Source organism: Aplysia californica, unplaced genomic scaffold (assembly GCF_000002075.1).
Source record: "Aplysia californica isolate F4 #8 unplaced genomic scaffold, AplCal3.0 scaffold00432, whole genome shotgun sequence".
NCBI lineage: Eukaryota > Metazoa > Mollusca > Gastropoda > Aplysiida > Aplysiidae > Aplysia > Aplysia californica.
Genome location: NW_004797702.1, coordinates 167403 through 187009, shown reverse-complemented (window position 1 = coordinate 187009; position 19607 = coordinate 167403). Strand labels below are relative to the sequence as shown.

At 39.3% G+C, this 19607-nt stretch overlaps 1 protein-coding gene across 1 annotated transcript in view; it reads left to right on the top strand.

Moving 5' to 3' along the window:
* Positions 1–2425: 2425 nt before the first annotated feature.
* The window catches only part of LOC101863456 (tyrosine-protein phosphatase non-receptor type 11), a gene marked incomplete in the record, with an annotated part of 31225 nt that continues 14043 nt past the window's right edge, over positions 2426–19607 (top strand). The window contains 5 exon segments of the mRNA XM_013086069.2: positions 2426–2553; positions 7706–7825; positions 8520–8714; positions 16461–16623; positions 18790–18906. Of these exon segments, the coding sequence (XP_012941523.1) occupies positions 2537–2553; positions 7706–7825; positions 8520–8714; positions 16461–16623; positions 18790–18906 (612 nt within the window).

Here is a 19607-nt window from a genome sequence, read left to right as displayed (position 1 = left end):
TCAGTTGTACATAAAGTAGATTTACGGGAATTCCCGGTTTTGGTCTCACGCCTTAAGGAGGAGGAGGAAGAGGAGGAAGTACATAAAGTAGGTTTACGGGAATTCCCGGTTTTGGTCTCACGCCTTAAGGAGGAGGAGGAGGAGGAGGAGGAGGAGGAGGAGGAACAAGAAGAGGAGGGGGAGAACAAGAAGAAAAAGAAGGAGAAGAAGAATCAAGTAGTAATACATGTGACAAAGTGGTGACTTTTTCGTTTGTTACCCTACCTTGGGAGAGGGGGAGGGGGAGAGAGAGAGAGAGAGAGAGAGAGAGAGAGAGAGAGAGAGAGAGAGAGAGAGAGAGAGAGAGAGAGAGAGAGAGAGAGAGAGAGAGAGGGGGGCAGAAAGCACTAACAGAGGGAGGGTGGTGAGAGTGACAGGGAGGGTGTCGTCGAAAGAGCAAAGAGTAGTCTAGCCTACCGTAGGCCTACTTAATGTATCGAGATAAATTGAGATCAAGAAGAATCACGAAATGAAAGTAGAATCTAGATCTGTGATATTTCGATAACCTATTGAATATTGAAGGTGGATTTTTCTTGCTGAGCATTATAGATTCTAAGATCTAGATCTAGGCTAGATCTATGAGAATCTTAGATCGAGATCAAGAATGATGAAAGTATTGAACGTGGATTTTTTTCCTGCTGTGAATAGATCTAGAGTCTAGAACTAGGCTGTAGGTAAATCTAGATCGAGATCAACAATCATGAAAGTATTCTTGAAAGTAAGAATCATGAAAGTATTCTTGAAAGTGGATTTTTCCTAATGTGAATAGATCTAGAAATCTAGGCCATCTGTGACGCCCGTCGGTTGATAAAAATGTGAATTTCTAAACTTAGATCTATCTATGGGCCAAGGCTCCTTCTTTCAATTATTGGCCTATGTCTTTATAATCCTTCGAGGTCTAGGCTAGATCTAGAATCTAGATTAGATCTAGGTTCTTCTAGGAAGCAACAATTGGCATGTAGGCCTAACTCTTAAAAAAAAAAAAAGTGATTGAGCTGGAACTTTAGGAGAAAATACCACGCCTTCGAAGAGGGAGAAGAAGTCTTGCCTCTAGAGGTAGCCAAGAGGGGGTGCTACATTGATAAATTCAAAATAAAATATTTGTGCTTTGTTTCTTTCCTGTTTTCAGTCTTTTTCCTCTTCTTAACTTTCTTCATTATTATTCCGTTCGTAGAACGGGTTCTTTTATTACTAGTATAAATTAATAATAATAATAATAATAATAATAATAATAATAATATAATAATAATAATAATAATATATAACATTTATATAGCGCATTTCCAAAAAAAGTAGCTCAATCTCAATGCGCTTTACATTGGAATACCCATTTTTCAAAAACCTTTCTTACTACTTCCTCAAGCAATATACATTAATGCACACACACACACACATACACACACACACACATACACACACACACACACACACACACACACACACACACACACACACACACACAGACTATTTTCATCCAGTCATAGGAACAGAACAAATACAATGAAAAATAACGTTAAAAGCTTATGAAGGATAGGCCTGTAGGAACAGAAAATGTTTAAGATGTCTTTTGAAGCTATCAAGTGTTCTTATTTGTCTTAGTTTCATGGGCAATCTGTTCCACATAAATGGACCAAGATATGAGAAAGATCTCTCTCCATATGATTTGTATGATTTTACAGGTGTCACAAGTAGGGTGTTATCGTTCGATGATCTTAGGTTTCTCCCTGGTTTATATATACTGATAAGTTCTTGTAGATAAAAAGGAGCAGTTTTATTTACACATTTGAAACACATGACGCAGATTTTAAATATTATTCGTTCTTTTACAGGGAGCCAATGCAGTTCTTTTAATAATGGAGTGACATGGTCTCGTTTTTTAGATCTTGTTATCAGTCTAGCGGCATTAATGATACAATACCAAAGAAAAAAATCAGAACATTATAAAACTTTTTCAAATGGTAGGTCAGCGCAAACAACAAACCTGAAATCGGAAGAGTTCAAACAGGTAGAAGTAATAGTAAATAAAAAGAATGTGCAGCTATAGGTAGCTTTTATAGTTCATTACGGTTTGTGGACATGCTAAAAATAGGAACAAATAGTAAATCTATTTATAGCAAAATCGTTTCTTCATATAATGAATGATGAATGTTGTGACATTGTAGATTAATTTACTTCTTTTTGGGAGTAAGTTCAGCTTACTTTTAATAACTTTTGAACAAAAAAAGTCTTACTGATAATGAAATCTCATGTGGCAGTCTTCCAAGCTGAAAGAGATAGCAAGTTATAGGACCATAATTTGTGTGTTACTTTATAATACGAAACCATTACAATTGAGGCCAACACGGGTCAAAGGAACTATAACTTCCGCTTTTCATTTGTCATACAATAGCGGAGGAGTCGGATGAGGAAGAGATTTGTGAACTCGAGTGTTTAGAAGAACTGTTTTCACCTTGTTCCATGTGATTCAAATTGTGAGAAAGCTGCGAAATTCGTAACGATGGCAGCTTCAAGGAGGTGAGTTGAAAAGAATAATACTCGTCACAACTAGATCTAAATTCTAGATCGTAGTCTACGAATGTTGTGTGTGTGATATCGAAAACTTGATGGCTTTTTTCAAGTTGATTCAATCAAGGGCTTCTAATTTAACTTCGAGATTAGATCTAGATCTAGATCTAGATCTAGCTGTCTCGTCTCTGTGTAACTCGTCAATGTTTATTTTCAGTTCTGTCAGTGTAAACCAGGAAGGAAATGCGTGATTAGAGCTAGATCTACATATCTCAAAGCAGAATTAGCCCATTGGATCCGACAGTTGCTTCACAGTGAAATGAGACATTATATTATTATAGGCAATAAATAATAATAATAATAATAATAGGCCTAGGCCTAGGCCTATCAACAGACTCTATAAAATAATACAATATTACGATTGGAGTTGGAGAAGGTGTTGTTCAGAGCTCATCAAAATCAAAGTAAGTTTGGTGACATGAATCATGTTTTCACTAGATCTAGATTCTATAGATCTAGGCCTAGAATCTAGAATCTAGATCTAGATTCTAGATCTAGATTCTAGTATTTAATTCATAAAGTAAAGTAGGCCATATAGATCTATAATAATATATAAATCTAGAATAGTGTAGGCTAATAAATCTTATAATAAGACAGTAGGAATGTGTGAAGCAGATCACACTCCATGTCTCTAGCCTAAACTTAATAAAAGAAGGAATACACAATACATTATAGTAGCCTGACATCATGTTATCTAGTAGGCCACAGTCTGAGTGAACACTTTTCAGCACTTAGAATCTAGTGATTTTTGTGTGGACGTACTGTGTTTTTCTTTTGTTTGATCTTGTCCTGCACTAGATCTAGATCTAGATCTATGAAGTATAAATCTAGATGTCCTCTTACCATTTTCTAAATTTTAGTTGTTACAATGTAAAATAACATTCATTTTCTGATGAAGGAAAAGGGAAAGCTCCTGATTGAAAAGTGAGTTAATTGCTGAATGATGACCCAGTAAGACTGGCAGAGTGCCTCATGTTATATTTTTGTATGTTTTCAAGTGATTAAATTTCATGTACAAAGATACAACATAAAGATGCGAAAGAAAGTTATTTTTATTATCATTATGAAAAATGATAATAAAAATAAAATATTTATTGTCAATTATAGTTGTTTATTTTTATCTTAAGGCCGTCGTTATTCGGACGGAAGTGGCTATTCTCATCCGGGGTGAGAATAGAAAAACGATCTGCCTCTCACCCCGGGTGAGACTTGCCAGCGTAGGCTATTCTCACCCGGTGCGAAACAAGACCTGCTTTTCCTCATTTTGGAATACTGTCTATCGGTGTGGATGATCAAATTGATAAAAGCCAAGAAAAAATTACGTTATAGCACAAAAGTAAGCTAATTTTTTTTCTTCAAAGATGCTATGGCTATTTCACTGTTCGAATCGAGCCGAACTACGCGGGTCGCCATTTTGTTTTGCCCGGAAGTTCTCGCAAGATCTACTCCTCCCCTCTCTCTCTCTCTCTGTCTCTTTCTGAATACTGTCTATCGGTGTGGACGATCAAATTGACCAAAACAAAGTTAAAAAATGATGTTAAAACACAAAAGTAAATTAATTTGGTTGTCTTCAAAGATGCTACGGCTATTTAACTTTTCGAATCGAGCAGAACTACGCGGGTCGCCATTTTGTTTTGACCGGAAGTTCTCACGCTACTCCTCTCTCTGTCTCTTTCTCTCTCTCTCTCTCCACTGCCCACATACAAAATTGTACGCTTTTAGTAGGCTACAGTTGTAATGGAACGTTTGTTCACGTCACAGAATTCTACAATTTTTCTGTTATCACAGTGCAGAATTCTGTGGTTTAGGGTGAACGCAAAATTTGTTGGCCTAGATCTAGGCTATAACAGTGAACGCGCACCGGGTGAGAATAGCCAAAAGACTAGCCTGCACTATTCTCATCCCGGGTGAGAATAGAGGTGGCCTATTCGGACTCGAGTCCGAATAAAATTTTTTCATATTCGGACTCGAGTCCGAATAAAAAAAATTCTTATTCGGACTCGAGTCCGAATATGAAAAAAATGTTATTCGGGCTCGGGTCCGGAAAAAAGGAAGTGTCTTCGTTCTATAGATCTAACGTTCAGTGCTTCCAATTTTCCGCCATTTTTTAGTTTCCCCCACACCTTATCTGCCTATCCAATGCCCGCCGCCTCATTGATACGCCCCCCCCCCCCTACGTTTCCCACTTTCTTTGTTGTAGAAAAAGGTAAAATTGAAGATTAGCAGACCACCTGGCATATTATGAGCTGTGTAAAAAAAAAAAAAAAAAAAGTCCGATTCGTTCAAATACACAAGCCTGTGTCATATCGATTGTTTACCAAGAAAAAGTTGTGTTGCTGTGTAGAGCTGAGCATTCGGCAACTTTTGATTTCATAGACCAGCGCACAATTCATTACGTAGATCTACGTCAAGACTAGCTTATTATTGTAATAATGATCAGTTGCCGGGGGGAAAAAGACCGACGCTTATGCGATGTTCAAAGCCCGGACCGATAGTGCCCCCCCCCCCCCACCACCCTCCCCGACACGCACACAGCCACACGTGTGCAGGCCGCCCATCCGACCCCGACACATGCTAACGAGCCATCTTTAATTGCTTCTGATGACCTCTTGATAAATAAACATTTATTAGAAGCGCTATAACTTTTCAGGCCGGCCTCAAATTCATCATAAGATTAAAACTCGGCTCCTGCACAAAACGCCTTTTTGTCCGAAGTGATCCCGGTCTCTACCCAGCTTGAGGCGAGTCACGAGTGAGGCAGGACAGGAAGCCGGATTCACGAGTCACAGGAAGTCGGAAGTGATGTCATGCTGGACAAGAATCAGAGTCCGAATAAAAAGCATTTTTTCATATTCGGACTCGAGTCCGAATAATCACTTTCTGTAAAATGGGGGTAATTCAGATCTCTGTTTCTTTGCTCGTTTGCTATGAAACACCAAATGCTGAACACTTTGAAAAAGTTCAGACTTTCTTCATTACAATAGTGTAAGTTGTTTATATATCCGATTATTTGGAGCAAGAGAATTGCCGTGGAAAGGGAAGCCCCTCGCGGTCGGAATTCGAAGTCTGCCGGTTCAAAATTGACACCCATGCATTTGAATGCTTTTCAGAAAGATTGATGATTAGGTGCCGTCTTTTCATTGGCGGAGAACTACACAGCTTTGAGCGTGGTTTCCCATGGTTATTATTTTTGGCCTTTGGCGTTTGGATAGAAAACCGTGAAAAAAAACGTTTAAGTTTTCAAAGATCACTTTTAACAGGAAATGTGTAAAATAGCGGCTAAAAAAGGTACCAATGGAAAGAACAGTTCTTTTTTTATTAGAATAAAGTCATCGGCTGTGAATTATTTTGCATGAATCCTTCCGCAAAACTCAGGGAAGCACTCAGTATACTATAGTATAGAGCCGACTCGCTCGCAGTGGGGACCATATGAAACAGATGAATCTGACATACAGCCACTTTGAAAATTTAGTATCTGGTACCTAGTATAATGCTAATATTTTGCTGCATTTGATGTGAAGTCCATTCTCGTGAAAATTTTGTTTTGTCCTTAAGTTTTTTCTCTGTGAATGAATATTTTTCTACTTTTGTATGTTACCTCGTCGTGGCATAGCCGAGATAACTGTTAAATTTCAAGTCTCTGTCTCAATTCTAAGACCCCCATTGCTCTGGAAACATGTTGCTCGACTTTGGATGCCATTTTCTCCTTTTCGTTTTTCCTCACCTCGCATGTATTTTCATCAAATCTGATCACATTTACTTTATTCTTGTTTTAAATTGTAGGGAAAAGTTGATAGTTTTTAAAAATAATATTAACTCAGTTTTGAAATTTCTTTCATATATAATTATAACTGATATTGACCGACATATAGCCTAGTTAACTTTTGCTCTGTATTTGATGTGAAAATGATCAAATAACAGCTGCTAAAGAATTAAAATGGAGCTGATAACACTCTGAGTCTGAAGTTTCATTGTTTATAAATTATGTGCCAATGATCAATTAAAATATAAAAAATTTTGCTTTTGTCTTATTTAACTTTTTCTGCTTTGGTGAATCTGTTAAGGCCAATTCCAGGTAAAAGAATCCATGCTTAAAATAATTTTTATGCAGTGTTCACTCAGAAGTTGATTACTTTTATATTTTTCAATTAATCTCTAGGCATCCTTTACTTTGATTATTGAAAAATGGTATAGTTAGAATATATAAAAAACAAAACTGTCTATGCTTTTTTGTTATTGTTTTGAGGTTTAAAAAATTGTGTATAGTTTCAACATTCAATTGCATGCTTTATATTAACAATATTTTGAAGTAGCCAATTTGACGTTCAATTTTGAGCACTTTGCTGTCAAATTTTAAGAATTTATTTCCTTATTTATTATATGTAAAAAAACAAACAATTTATGGTTCTAATTAGGACTATCACCTTCATTTTTAGGTTTTAAGGATTGATGAATAAAAAGCTTTTAAACATTTTCTGTCAGAATAAAAGGATGGGTGTTTGTATGATAAAAAAACTAAAAGCAACTTAAGTATGTATTCAACCAAATTTTGTGCTGTTTTATTCTTTACAATAATAATAAGCAGTCTTGGCCATTAATAGTTTTCCCCAAAATTATAGGGTAAAATTGATCTGAACTTTAAGGCTCAAAAGTGCTAACATCAGTTATGAATTTAGCAAACAGCGTATGGACATAAATATATGTGAGGCGTGCTGACAAAATGAGTTACTTCTCATAATCCACAAATGGAGACATTAGCCAAAAATCGACACGAGGGTTAAATTTGTAGATTTTCTATTGATGTCATATTCTTTAAGTATAACATGCCTTATATTATTTCTTATATAAATTGCAAAACTTCTCCTATAAGCGTGATGTAGCGATTTCCATAGGGCTCGAATCCAAGAAGTAACTCATTTAGTCAGCACCCTTCACATATGATTATCTTTGAGACACTCTTTAACTGTGGAACGAATGTATTTAAGAACATCCTTTTTAAAAAATCTTTAGCTATTGTGGTTGATGAAAGGGCCATGGATTTTTGTGAAATTAGAATTTCTCTGTCAATTTTTCTAACAAAAAATATCCTGGGTGTTATTAGATGGTTCCACCCCAACATCAGCGGCCAGCAGGCGGAGAGGCTGCTGATGGAGAAGGGCCAGGACTGGAGTTTCTTAGCACGGCCGAGTAGTACGGAGGGAGCCTACACCTTGTCCATCAGGTAGGTACTTTGTTCTTGTGTACACTGAGTCGGTGGGAGAATATTGGAACTCTAATGGTGTAACTGGATAGTTAAAAATGTCCTGTTTTTCTGCCTACTGGAGGCACAACTCCATTACTTATTGGGATGCTCCTCTTTTTTCACTTCTTCTCTGGCATTGATGGTGTGGTTTTACTCAATGTTTGCTGTTGTCTTTAAAAATTCTCTTTCACGCCAGTCTACTAATTAAGGGTCCTATCTACCTAAAAATAGACTTCTGATAACCCGTAAATTGAAGTGACTTTTAACTTCTAGTAGGGCATTACCCAAAAACAAATATCTCTGTTCACATGTTATTGATGGGTTACCAAATTGTGTTGCTAGTGCCATAAAACACAGACTATTCAAAACAAACTATAGCTTGTTCATGTACATCTGTTCACCTTTAAAACAAGCTAAAAAGCAAATTGCTCTAATCTATCTTCTCAGGTCTTTGAATTCTTAAAGTTGGATGGCTAATAGAATCTAAAAGCTCGTTATTGAAGGTCACTGCAAACTAAGAATCCAACACATTTTCTTTGATATTAGCGTAAAACGAGTAAAAAACAAATAGGGGATTTACACAATGCCCCTAAACCAAAAAAACTAGTCATCTGAAAAAAAAAAAGACTCATGCAATTGTGTTATGACCATGACGATATTGCTCATATTTCAGACGCAATGGAGAGGTTACTCATATCAAAATCCAGAACACAGGAGATTCCTTTGATCTGTATGGGGGTGAGACATTTGCCACACTGGCGGAGCTCATCCAGTACTACATGGACAATCAGGAGCAGCTGAAGGAGAAGAACGGGGCTGTGATCAAACTCAAGTACCCCATGGCGTCTGTAGACCCAACTCCAGAGAGGTTGGTTGTGTTGTTGTCTTCTTTCCTCTTTCCCAGACTGTGTCCCCACACCCTTTCCCCCACCAAGCTCCTTCCCATACCCCCCCCCCTTACTTGGTCTACATTGGGACAATGTAAAACATTTTCAATTAACCAGCTGTCTTCTTGATAAATATAAAGATAAGTTGCTCTTTTGGTTCTCATCCTGTACCTTTTGGTGCTATCCTCCTTCCCCTCACTGCCCCTACACTCCCCTCTTATTCTGTGGTTGCTATCCTCCTCTGTGGTGTAGCTGTTTTAACCTCTTTGTTGTGCACGGGGTGCACAGAAGACGTGAATCCATTCTCGAGTGGGGAAGTTTAAAGCAAGTATCTCTCTCTGTTGGCTGGGATGCTGGGTTTTTTTTCCTTCTACCCAGTTTGGCCCTGACAGGTAGGGTCAGAGCAGCTCGCAGAGGTGAACAACTTGTGTTTCGCGCGCTCATATGACCTTAGCAGTTGCGAGCGCCGTAAAACCTTATACTACTATACTAGCCAACTTCCTAAAAGATCAAAAGTGTGTCGATTTGGGGTGTAAAACACTAACAATTGCTATTTTCCACTTTCACCACACAATAGCCCCCCTCCCCCCAACGTCCTGTTGAGAATTTCTAGAAGGAAAGAAAGTAAATATCGATATAGCAGCAGAGTGGTACCTACTAAATCAAGTTCTACAATGCTACGTCAGAAAAAAAAGTTCCACATAAAAGTTTTTAAGGCCAGTAACTCAATCTTCATTGGCATCTGTGACGTAGTGGTTAGGTGCTTTATAGTCTCACAAAGAAGTTATGAGTTTGATTCCCATGTGGGAAGCCTTTTATCATGTACTTTGGTCTTTCTGCCTGGATTTTGTAGCCCTCTCAGCCCAAGTTAGCTGGGCCCTGACACTGACAGGCAGGGTTGAAGCCCACTTCATGAATGATCTGGCTTGCGTTGATGGTGGTGTAAAAAATCTACGTTAAAGAAAAACAAATGCCCCCCCCCCCCCCCCCCACACACACACACTCACACACTCTAGTACATTAAATGATTAAATGGATTTTTTTTGGCCAAAGAGTAACTGGCTTGATATGTTCTGTTGTTCATTACTTTTGAAGTCATGAGAGATATTCGGTTGTGGAAATGAGGAATTAGAAACAAAGGAAAAAAGTCCAAATGGAAATAGCCATAAATGATTCAGAACCACTTTGGTTTAGTGCCTAGTCTGGCTGTTATTGTTCTATTGTTCAGTAAGTGTTGTGTGACTCATATGTAAGTTTTTCTAGAAAAGTGTGGCGTTGGAAAACAAAATTTCACCATTCTCTGTTTTTGCGAATATGGTTACTCAAATGTGACTCATGAAGAGGTGACTTCCTCATTCGCTTCTTTCACCCTGGTATTGCGTATAGTCTACCAAGAAGGGCTCCCCAACTGTCTCTGTTCTTGGCAATCTTCTCCACCTCCAGCCAGCTGTGTCCCATATGCCTGAGATCTGCCTCTAGAACTCTCTCCGACGTTTATCTCGGCCTTCCTTTCTTTCTCCTCCCCAGGAGGTTCCATCTTAGGCTTTGTCTTGTCACATTATGGGTTGGCTTTCTGAGTCTACATACTCCATTTCCGATAGTGTCTGGCCAATGGATCTTCATGATCATCTTCAGGCAGGTGATTTCCTGGGAACCTGAAAAGGATATATATATTGACAAATCTCCATGTGTCTACAAAGGGTCTTTTTTTCTATCCAGCTGTAGGAGCTCTCTTTATTCATGTTGCTGATGTGTGGATGTTATAATTCCTTATGGGCTTGCTAGACACTTATTCATCAATACTCCAGGAGCAATGCTACTTAGTTTAAAAAAATTATATTCAGAGTAAATTTACATTGATGGTATAATTGTCAAGAAGTCAATTCTTGTTTCTCCATTAACTTGTCAAGAAGTCAATTTTTATTGACATTTTAGATTTTTTGAATGTGGTGTATTTTGTTACAAATTGCTTCATAAACATTCATTGTGTTTACGTCCTGGTCAAACTGCCAATGAGCTCTTGACTGTGAAGTGGCGCGTGGTTAGCTGACTTCCTGATCTCCAGTGGGAGCGTGTGGGGCTAGGTGGAGGGACAGCGTCCTCTTAAGGGTTTGCTTTGCCACTTTTTTTTGACTAGGCATGAACCAAGCACAGAAATGATGGGCAAAGGGAAAAGACCAGAATTGTGAAAGCTGCTTGAGAGCGTGCGAGGGGAGAATCTATGGCAATCCATGATGGCCGATGTCTGTTTCAGATCTGAAGAAGAAAAAGGTGTGATCAGATGGCTTAGGAACAGTATGAAATCTTTTCTACTTTATGGAGCAGAGATCTGGAGGTTATAACGAAAGAGGTCGAGAGGAGGTTCTAAACATTCGCCAACGAAATATTATCAAGATATCAGAACTTAGTAGTTTTTTTTAAAGTAGAGGTTTTTTGACGCTCGCAACTGCATAAGGTCATATGAGCGCTAGGGTGTGGATATCAACAGAGAAGTCCTTACAGGGAATCAGACTTACTCGGCTCACCTCTCTAGCTTCAACAGCACAAAGTCTGCTTTGACTATCAAGGCACCCCGGAAATAGCGGGTCACAAGAGTGTGACAAACATACAAAAGAAGTAGAGAAAAATGACGATAGTAAGGATTAGGAAAGGAAAAGCAGCAGTTCCTTGTTGTAGTTCAGGCACAGTTATGAGCATGACATTGTTGGATCAGCCCATTTACATTTCTACTGTGCATTAGAACGAGAAATGTCCCCCCTTTGGGAATGGCCTAAAGACACTTCAGTCAGTGGCACCGCCCCGAGCGGTAGAACATAGTAAAAAAAAAGGTAGACACAGAAATTGAACCGCACATTCTTGGTGTAACTGCAAAAAACTAAATGTGTCATGACACGGTGGAATCAGGCGCTTTTCTATTTTGGGGCATATGCGGTTATTGGTATCATCTTAAAGCCTGTCCATTTGCCTTGCTTGTGATGAAAAACATATCCATTTACCTTGGATACAAGTCAAGATATTGGCGATTGAAGGAGGTGGGAGTCACCTCGTTTCAGAGGTAAAATTAGCAAGAAAATTGCCGCCAAATTTGAGTTATTTTCTTAGGGGCTGTTCAAATATAATCTTACACCTTAAGGAAGGGGGGGGGGGGTCTTGAACCAATGTTATATTACACTTTTGTGATGTGAAAAAATAAGGAGGAAAAGGGTGGCCTTAGTCAAGAAAGGCTGCGTGGTGTGCAGAGGCCACACGGAATGTGGAAAATATTTTCCAAGTATTGCAGCATTGAAGAGGCACAGGGCTTTACACAGGAAAAATGGAGGTGGAGGAAGAAGAGACAGAGCAGGAAATTGGAGCAGGACCCATATTTGGAAGACAGCTCTGCAGATGCCCCTGTTTTAAAAAATATTTTTGACAAAATGATGAACGCTGCCTTTGTTGATGATAAGTTATTTCACTTTTTGTTTTAAGCATAATGATCAATAATAACAGATACAGTGGAATCCTGATAAAGTCAACTCTTGCTTACTGTCAACACCTCACTGTGGTCCCGTTTCTTACCTTCTTTGTTTAAGTAATTGTGTTTCTGATAGATGTACAGTCAACTGCTTGAGTGTTGACATTGCGTAAAGTCAACAATTTGGGGCTAAATCCCAAGATGAATTCATTTAATTTAAGAAGAGATATTTAGGTCCTGAACTAGTGGTGTACGCACCTCCAATTACTTTGTTCACCCATTATCTCTTGTTTTGGTGACAACTTCAGAATTATACTCACTGAAATTGAGCTAACATCTTGTTACCAGGTACTTTGTAATTTTGTAGCTGTCATCTTCAATTTTCAATGGTGAGTAGTACAATGGATAAAGTCAACCTTGCTCAAAGTCAGCACTTTTTTTTCGGTCCTGAATTCCACTGTAGTTTGTTTTATTTGTAATTAAGGCGCTATTGAAATTGACATGAGTCTCATTTTTTCCTTATTAGTAAGAAAGAGTGTCTTCAATAATTTCCTTTAAGGATCTACTCTGTTATTTTTAAGTAAATGTAGAACTGCATATTATTATGTGCATACGTATGATATCTGTGTATGTGTTCCGCGAAATTTACCGATCTTAGATCGCGCTGCACGTTTTAACGATCGTATAATTGCATGGCAATCTTAAGAATGTGGAGCTATTTCAAGATTGCGCTGCACGTTTTAACGATTATACAATTGTATCTTTCTTGTGAGGTCTTCAGTTTCATATCTAATTTAAATTTTAATGTTAATATTTTTGCGCTTTTGAAAATATACGTGAATGTTCCTTGGTGTGAGTAAAAGAATAAAGATGGAAGTGAATTATACGATCGTTAAAATGTGCAGCCCAATCTTAAGATCGCAATTATACGTCGTTAGAATGCGCAGTCTTAAGGCGCAATCTGTAAATTGTGCGGAACATATGCATATTCTTAATGAATATTTAATTATGTAAAGCGCATGGAACAATGATTGTAACACTGATTTGCGTGATATAAATGTCATATTATTAGTATTGTAAGCGAATAATGTAATATTACGGGGGGGGGTTGGAGGCAAATGTAAGAAAAGTGTAAGAAGGGGGGGGGGGGGTAAAAAAGTCTTAAAAAGGTGTAAGATTATATTTGTACAGCCCCTTACTTGAGTCTGTGGAAATTGAAAATTTACATCATTTATGCCTCTAATCCACATCTTTCAGTAAAATCCACACAGAAATGCGCTCTTTAATTATGGGCACGAAGGGTGTTGAGCCAAAAAAACAAAACTTCGATAAAAAATTCACACACCTTCAGAAAAATGCCAGTTTCTTGACTTTCATCATTTTGACGAGGGCCTGATGTCACCACGCTGTCTCACAAATCATACTTTCTTGAATAAGATTTTTGACCTTAAATTGTTCGAGTTTTGTGAGCACAAAGGCACTGTTGGAGAAGGCTGACAATGAAAGGTGGAAAAGGACGTGACACAGAGAATATGGAGGCAGGCGGCGAGAAACTGGTCAAAACTTGTACGCAACGAGAAAAGGATGGAGGCAGGCAATGAGAAACTGGTCAAAACTTGTACGCAACGAGAGAAGGATGGAGGCAGGCAATGAGAAACTGGTCAAAACTTGTACGCAACGAGAGAAGGATGGAGGCAGGCAATGAGAAACTGGGCAAAACTTGTACGCAACGAGAGAAGGATGGAGGCAGGCAATGAGAAACTGGGCAAAACTTGTACGCAATGAGAGAAGGATGGAGGCAGGCAATGAGAAACTGGGCAAAACTTGTACGCAACGAGAGAAGGATGGAGGGAGGCAATGAGAAACTGGGCAAAACTTGGACACAATTTGAAAAAGATTTACAAAACAAACATCTTTGGAGGGGCATTGTTGATGGCCTCCTGTGCTCCTTAAATTCTCCTCTTGAATTTCCTCTGGATGTCAGAGGTCATTTTGAATCCCCAGGGAGTTTTCATCTGGTACCCCTGCTAGAACTCAGTAACTGACTGTAAGATCTTCTTCTCAAAATGCACTTGATTTTGGAGTACGTGGCCATTTTATGTACATAGGACAAACAATTGTCTCTTTCTTTGCTGGCAGGCGCGTGCCGTTTGTGAAGATACTCTGAATTTTTACAGTTTCACAGGCCAGCAGAACTGAGCAGGAAGGCATAGCAAATTATAGATACAGAACTTTAAGTGTGATGCGATCAAAAAGAAGAAGAGAAGAAGAGGAAAAGAAGAAGGAGAAGAAAAAGAAGAAGGAGAAGAAAAAGAAGAAGAAGACTAGCGTAGGATCAGTTTTAGGTAGGAATTGGTTTTGAATTTTGTCCAGATGACTGTCGGAAGTGCCAACTGTTTGCAATTTTAGAACCACCAAGGGTTCATTAATATGCCTAATTTCTGCTTGGGACCTTTGAAATTTTTCCTCCTTATTCAAAAAGACAAGGTGCTCTGTCATACCTATACTAGGGTCAGGGGGTGTAAAAATGAGATGAAAACACTCGATGTTGACGGGGATTGAAATGCGCCCTCTGGGTTGACAGGCAAACACTATACCAGTTGAGCTACTGAGCTTTTTTTTTTTCAACAAATAATATACTCTAATTTTGACTTTCAGAAACCTCTCTCTCTCTCTCTCCCTCTCTCTCCCTCTCTCTCTCTGTCTGTCTCTCTCTCTGTCTCTCTCTCTATCTCTGTCTCTCTCTCTCTGTCTCTCTGTCTCTCTGTCTCTCTGTCTCTGTCTCTGTCTCTCTGTCTCTGTCTCTCTCTCTCTCTCTCTCTCTCTCTCTCTCTCTCTCTCTCTCTCTCTCTCTCTCTCTCTCTCTCTCCCCCCCCCCCTCCCTCCCTGACTGACTGAGTATGCATCTAGCTTCACACTATTAATATTTATAATTATTGTTCATTTGTATTATGCGTACAACCATAAACCTGTTTGTGAGTGCCAGCATACTTTTGTATTATGGTTATGTGTGTAGAAGAGAGGATGTGCCAGACAGAGTGAATATATATACAGTTCAACATGGATAGGTCGAACACAGAAAACTCGAAATCACACATCCGTCGAACTCTGGGTCCCTTGAACCACAGAGGCTGGTCCTGACGAATTCGAGCTGTCTGTGTTATACTGTATAGGTGTGCACATGAACGTGCATATGTGTGCATGTGTGTGTAATGCCAAAGCAATGTGCCAAGATCTGGGCAATAAAGATGTATCTTATTTGATCTTATTTGATCTTATCTTATCTTATCTTATCTTATCTTATCTTATCTTATCTCATCTCATCTCATCTTATCTCATCTTATTTTATCTTATTTTGTCTTATTTTATCTTATCTTATCTTATCTTATCATGGCCTAGCACACTCCTTCGGGGTTCATGCATCCCCTTGTCGGGGAACCTTTACCTAAGGGAGTGAAAAGACATGTTGACTGCTTAGTGTAAGACTCGGCTGTACGTCTTTAAAAAAAGTGACATATGACGTTCTTGCACTAAGTAGGTGAGGTGATGTGAAAAGTGAAGTTTTGTTAATGGGGTAGAAGTAAAGTATCTCCTCGGATCACTTTTACTTATGCCATTCTTTGCTGCTTATCTTCGTACCCACCAGAGCATTAAAGGGAGGGGATGAGGTTAGCAGATGAAGCTCCTTCACTACCCTCTATTGATGGGACAGCAAACTGAGGGTTAACTTTTTTCAAGGAGCAAAAAAACTCTTCTGGTTTACATGATGAGGGCGGAAGACGCAAAAAAAATAATCCCACTGTACTTTGTTGAAGACCTTGGCCTGCAATGGTTTCAGAAAATAGAAAGAGTGACTGACCTATAATCTATTTATTCTAGTTACCCTATGAGAGCATAACACCGTCAACATATGTTCAAGAAGGGATATGTCATTAGTGTTTTCATATTCATAATTATATCTTTTCTCTTTTCATTGCCTTTTCACATGGTTTCCAGAGGAGGATATTTCATTGTTTTTTGTTTTTTAAAAATGTTCTTATAATTCGGTTTGGGAAATGGGATTTCTCGTTAGTGTTTTCATGTTCATGAACATATTATCTTTTCATTGCCATTTCATATGGTTCTCAGATGAGGATTATTGTTCTTAATTGAAGTTTCATATGGTGTCCTGAATAATGTTTTGGCGAATGGGATTTCTCATTAGTGGTTTCATTTATATTTCTTATTGTCTCCTGATTTGGATACTACATGGATATTTTCATTGCCCTTTCAGATGGTTTCACGGGCATCTCACTGGCCGGGAGGCGGAGCGGCTCCTCCTTGACAAGGGCAAGAACTCCAGCTTCTTGGTGCGAGAAAGTCAAAGTAAGCCCGGAGATTTCGTCATCTCAGTCAAGTGCGAAGAGCGAGTGACCCATGTAAAGATTAGATGTCAGGTACGTTGTTGAAGTAATGTTAAATGTTTACACCAGGTGGGGAACAAATATGATCGCTCATTCTAATTCTTTTTCCCAAAGTAGACCAGGGCAAGATCGACTCTGGGGTCGATTCTTTCGAGTCCAAATGAGGACTCAAAGAATCGATCTTGTTCAAAGACTCTAAGCTTCGAGTCCGCCCAGGGTCGATGCCTCCCGTCTCCTTTTTTTTTTAGCCTTGTTCCCAGCCTAGACTCTGAGAATCGAGGCAAGAATCTAAATCTCTACCGCACTATTACAGTCATGTCGTGGGATAGGCCAAGGGCTGTCCCATCCCACAGTCGAGTTTTTTGCTTCAAAACAGACACCGCACCAGGACAGGACTGATCTGGTGCATAAGGCGGCTTCTCTGATGTTGGCCTAGGTGGAGTTAAAAATGCATTCCAAAAATTTCTTAAATATTGGCTAAATTTGAGAAATAATAAGATTTTCGTGATCAGCGACCCAAAATTTGCAAAAATTACGGGGGGAACCCAATTTAAGGCCCGATTACCAAGTTAAATTAATTTTTGTGAGTTTTGTTTACTTATGTTTTTTTTTTCACTATTTGAATTTGGCGTACACTAGGCCTTGATACATGTAGATTCAAGACTGTGTCTTCAAGGTGGATGAATCGAGGTTGCATGTGCCTGTGCTCTGTTGCTTCATATTAGACAAAAGAGAAAGAGAAAACAGTATTAGGTCATACTGTCCCACCGATGTTGTAGCAATTCACAACTTCTCGGGACTCAATGCAACAAAAATGTCTCGTCTCAATAATAGGTGCGGTACATTACACTCAAGTTCAAAGGTTTCAAACGTCAGACGAGTCTGTCCCGGGACGAACTTTCGTAGGCCTAGTGTAACGCAACCCCTCCACCCCCCCCCACCCCATCCCACCTTCCTCTTCCTCTTCCTCTTCCTCTTCCCCGCTATGAGTGAATGCTAAACTAGGCCTAGGCCTACTTGTCGTGTCTACCGTGTAGCCCACGCTGCACATAGGCTACTGCTACTTTGAATGTTGTTGCCCCACCCCCGCCCATCCCAAATTATATAATTCACTTCCCCTTTCTCTTGGCACGCGCGCAGGCTTAGCCAGCCACATCTGTCAAACTCGAGACTCGAGGTCTCGATCTTAAGAGCTATTTTTAGCAGTGTTCAAGTCATGACCTCTAAACAGCCCACTTGAAGCAGCTTCCAAACTCGAAAATCGGACTCGATTCCTCGATTCTTTTCAGTTTTGGAATCAAGGCCTCGAGTCTTTTTGCCGTCGATCTTGCCCTGGCCTATCCCAAAGTACAATGTGGGGGAGGGTAGGGTGAGACATTGTCAGCATCATTCTACAAGTACTTGCCATCGGCACTTATATGACCTTATTGTGTTGCAAGTGCCGTTGAACACTTACTAAAACTAAATAGTACTTGCCCTTTGTATAAGTTTTGAAAAAATGTAAGAAAATGAGAGCTATTTGATCAGAACCAGTATTTGGGCACTCATTATACTTTCAGTTAAAAGTAGGAAGAAAATAAGGTGTTTGTTTGCAATATTTGCTTGACTGATTGTAAATAATGTGAAAATGCACAGATTTTTGTGTGTTTATGAGCAATATTTGTGTGACTTTTCATAAATGAGGTGAAAATACACATTTCTATTTGTGTTTATTTGCTTGTATTTACAATACACATTTATTTGTCACAATGGGTTGGTAACTTAATCTGAATTTACTGGGGTTCTGGAGGCTCTGATTTTTCCTCTCTCCAAACTCCGATTTTTTGTGAAGATTCTGAGGAAGACTCCTATTTTTGGAAGGACTTCCATAACAAGCGAGCACCAAAACAAACACAATAAAGAAGAGACCTAACCCTAACTAACTTTAACCCTGACCCTACCCTTACCCCTACCCCAACCCCTACCCCTTCACCCCTACTCCTACCCCTACCCCTACCCCTACCCTTACCCTTACCCCTACCCCTACCCCTACCCTTACCCCTACCCCTACCCCTACCCTTACCCCAAACCGTAAGCCTAACCCTAACCCTCTATTCTACTCTGTTTCATTGTGGTTTTCTCATTACGGAATTCCTCCCTTTTTTGTAGTCATTGAGGGGTTGACAGGTCTGATAAAGCCTTCTTGTTTTTTCTCCTCAGAATGGCAAATACGACGTGGGAGGCGGTGAGATGTTCCCCTCATTGTCAGAGCTTGTGGAGCACTACAAGAAGAGTCCGATGGTGGAAACTTCTGGAACGGTCGTCTACATCAAACATGTGAGATATTTGTGTCACAATGCGGTGGAATCAGGCGCTCGTCAATTGTTAGGCATCTGGAGTTATTGGTATCATCTTAAAGCTTGGCCATTTTTTTTTTTTTTTGCTTTTGGTGAAAAAAAATACCCATCTATTTTGAATAGAGGTTGAGATATTTGTTATTGAAGGAGGTGGGGGTTGCCTGGTGTCAGAAAGTTTAATTAGATATCTACTTCCAAAGTTTGAATGTCCTTGAAGACTGCAAACGTACATTTTTGGTGCTTGTAATCAAAGTTTTTTATAGTAAAATTCCCACAAAGATCTGTTTTTGAATGGACAAGAAAAGTGTGGGCCAAAAAAAGAAAGTTTGAAAAAAATTACCCAGCGGCCAGAAAAATGTTGGTTTCTTCAATTTCATTTTTGGGAGGAGCGCCTGATTACTCAATGATGCCTCACACTTGTGGTTTTGTCATCTTCTTCTGATGTGTAAAGAAGGTTAGGGGCTCTTGTTTCAGTGTTTCGAAATGCCAGCCTATACTAAACACAGTGAACTGATACCTGAAACAGCTCCTGAAGACATTAGATTTTAGAAGCAACATTTCAAGCATGTGTAGACAAATAGGTGGGGGCTCACGTGGCCTAGAGGTTAAGGTGTTGGCCTCTCATTCAAAGGTCCCGGGTTCGAATCCGGGTAGCGACCGAAAAATTTTCTTCTCTAAAAT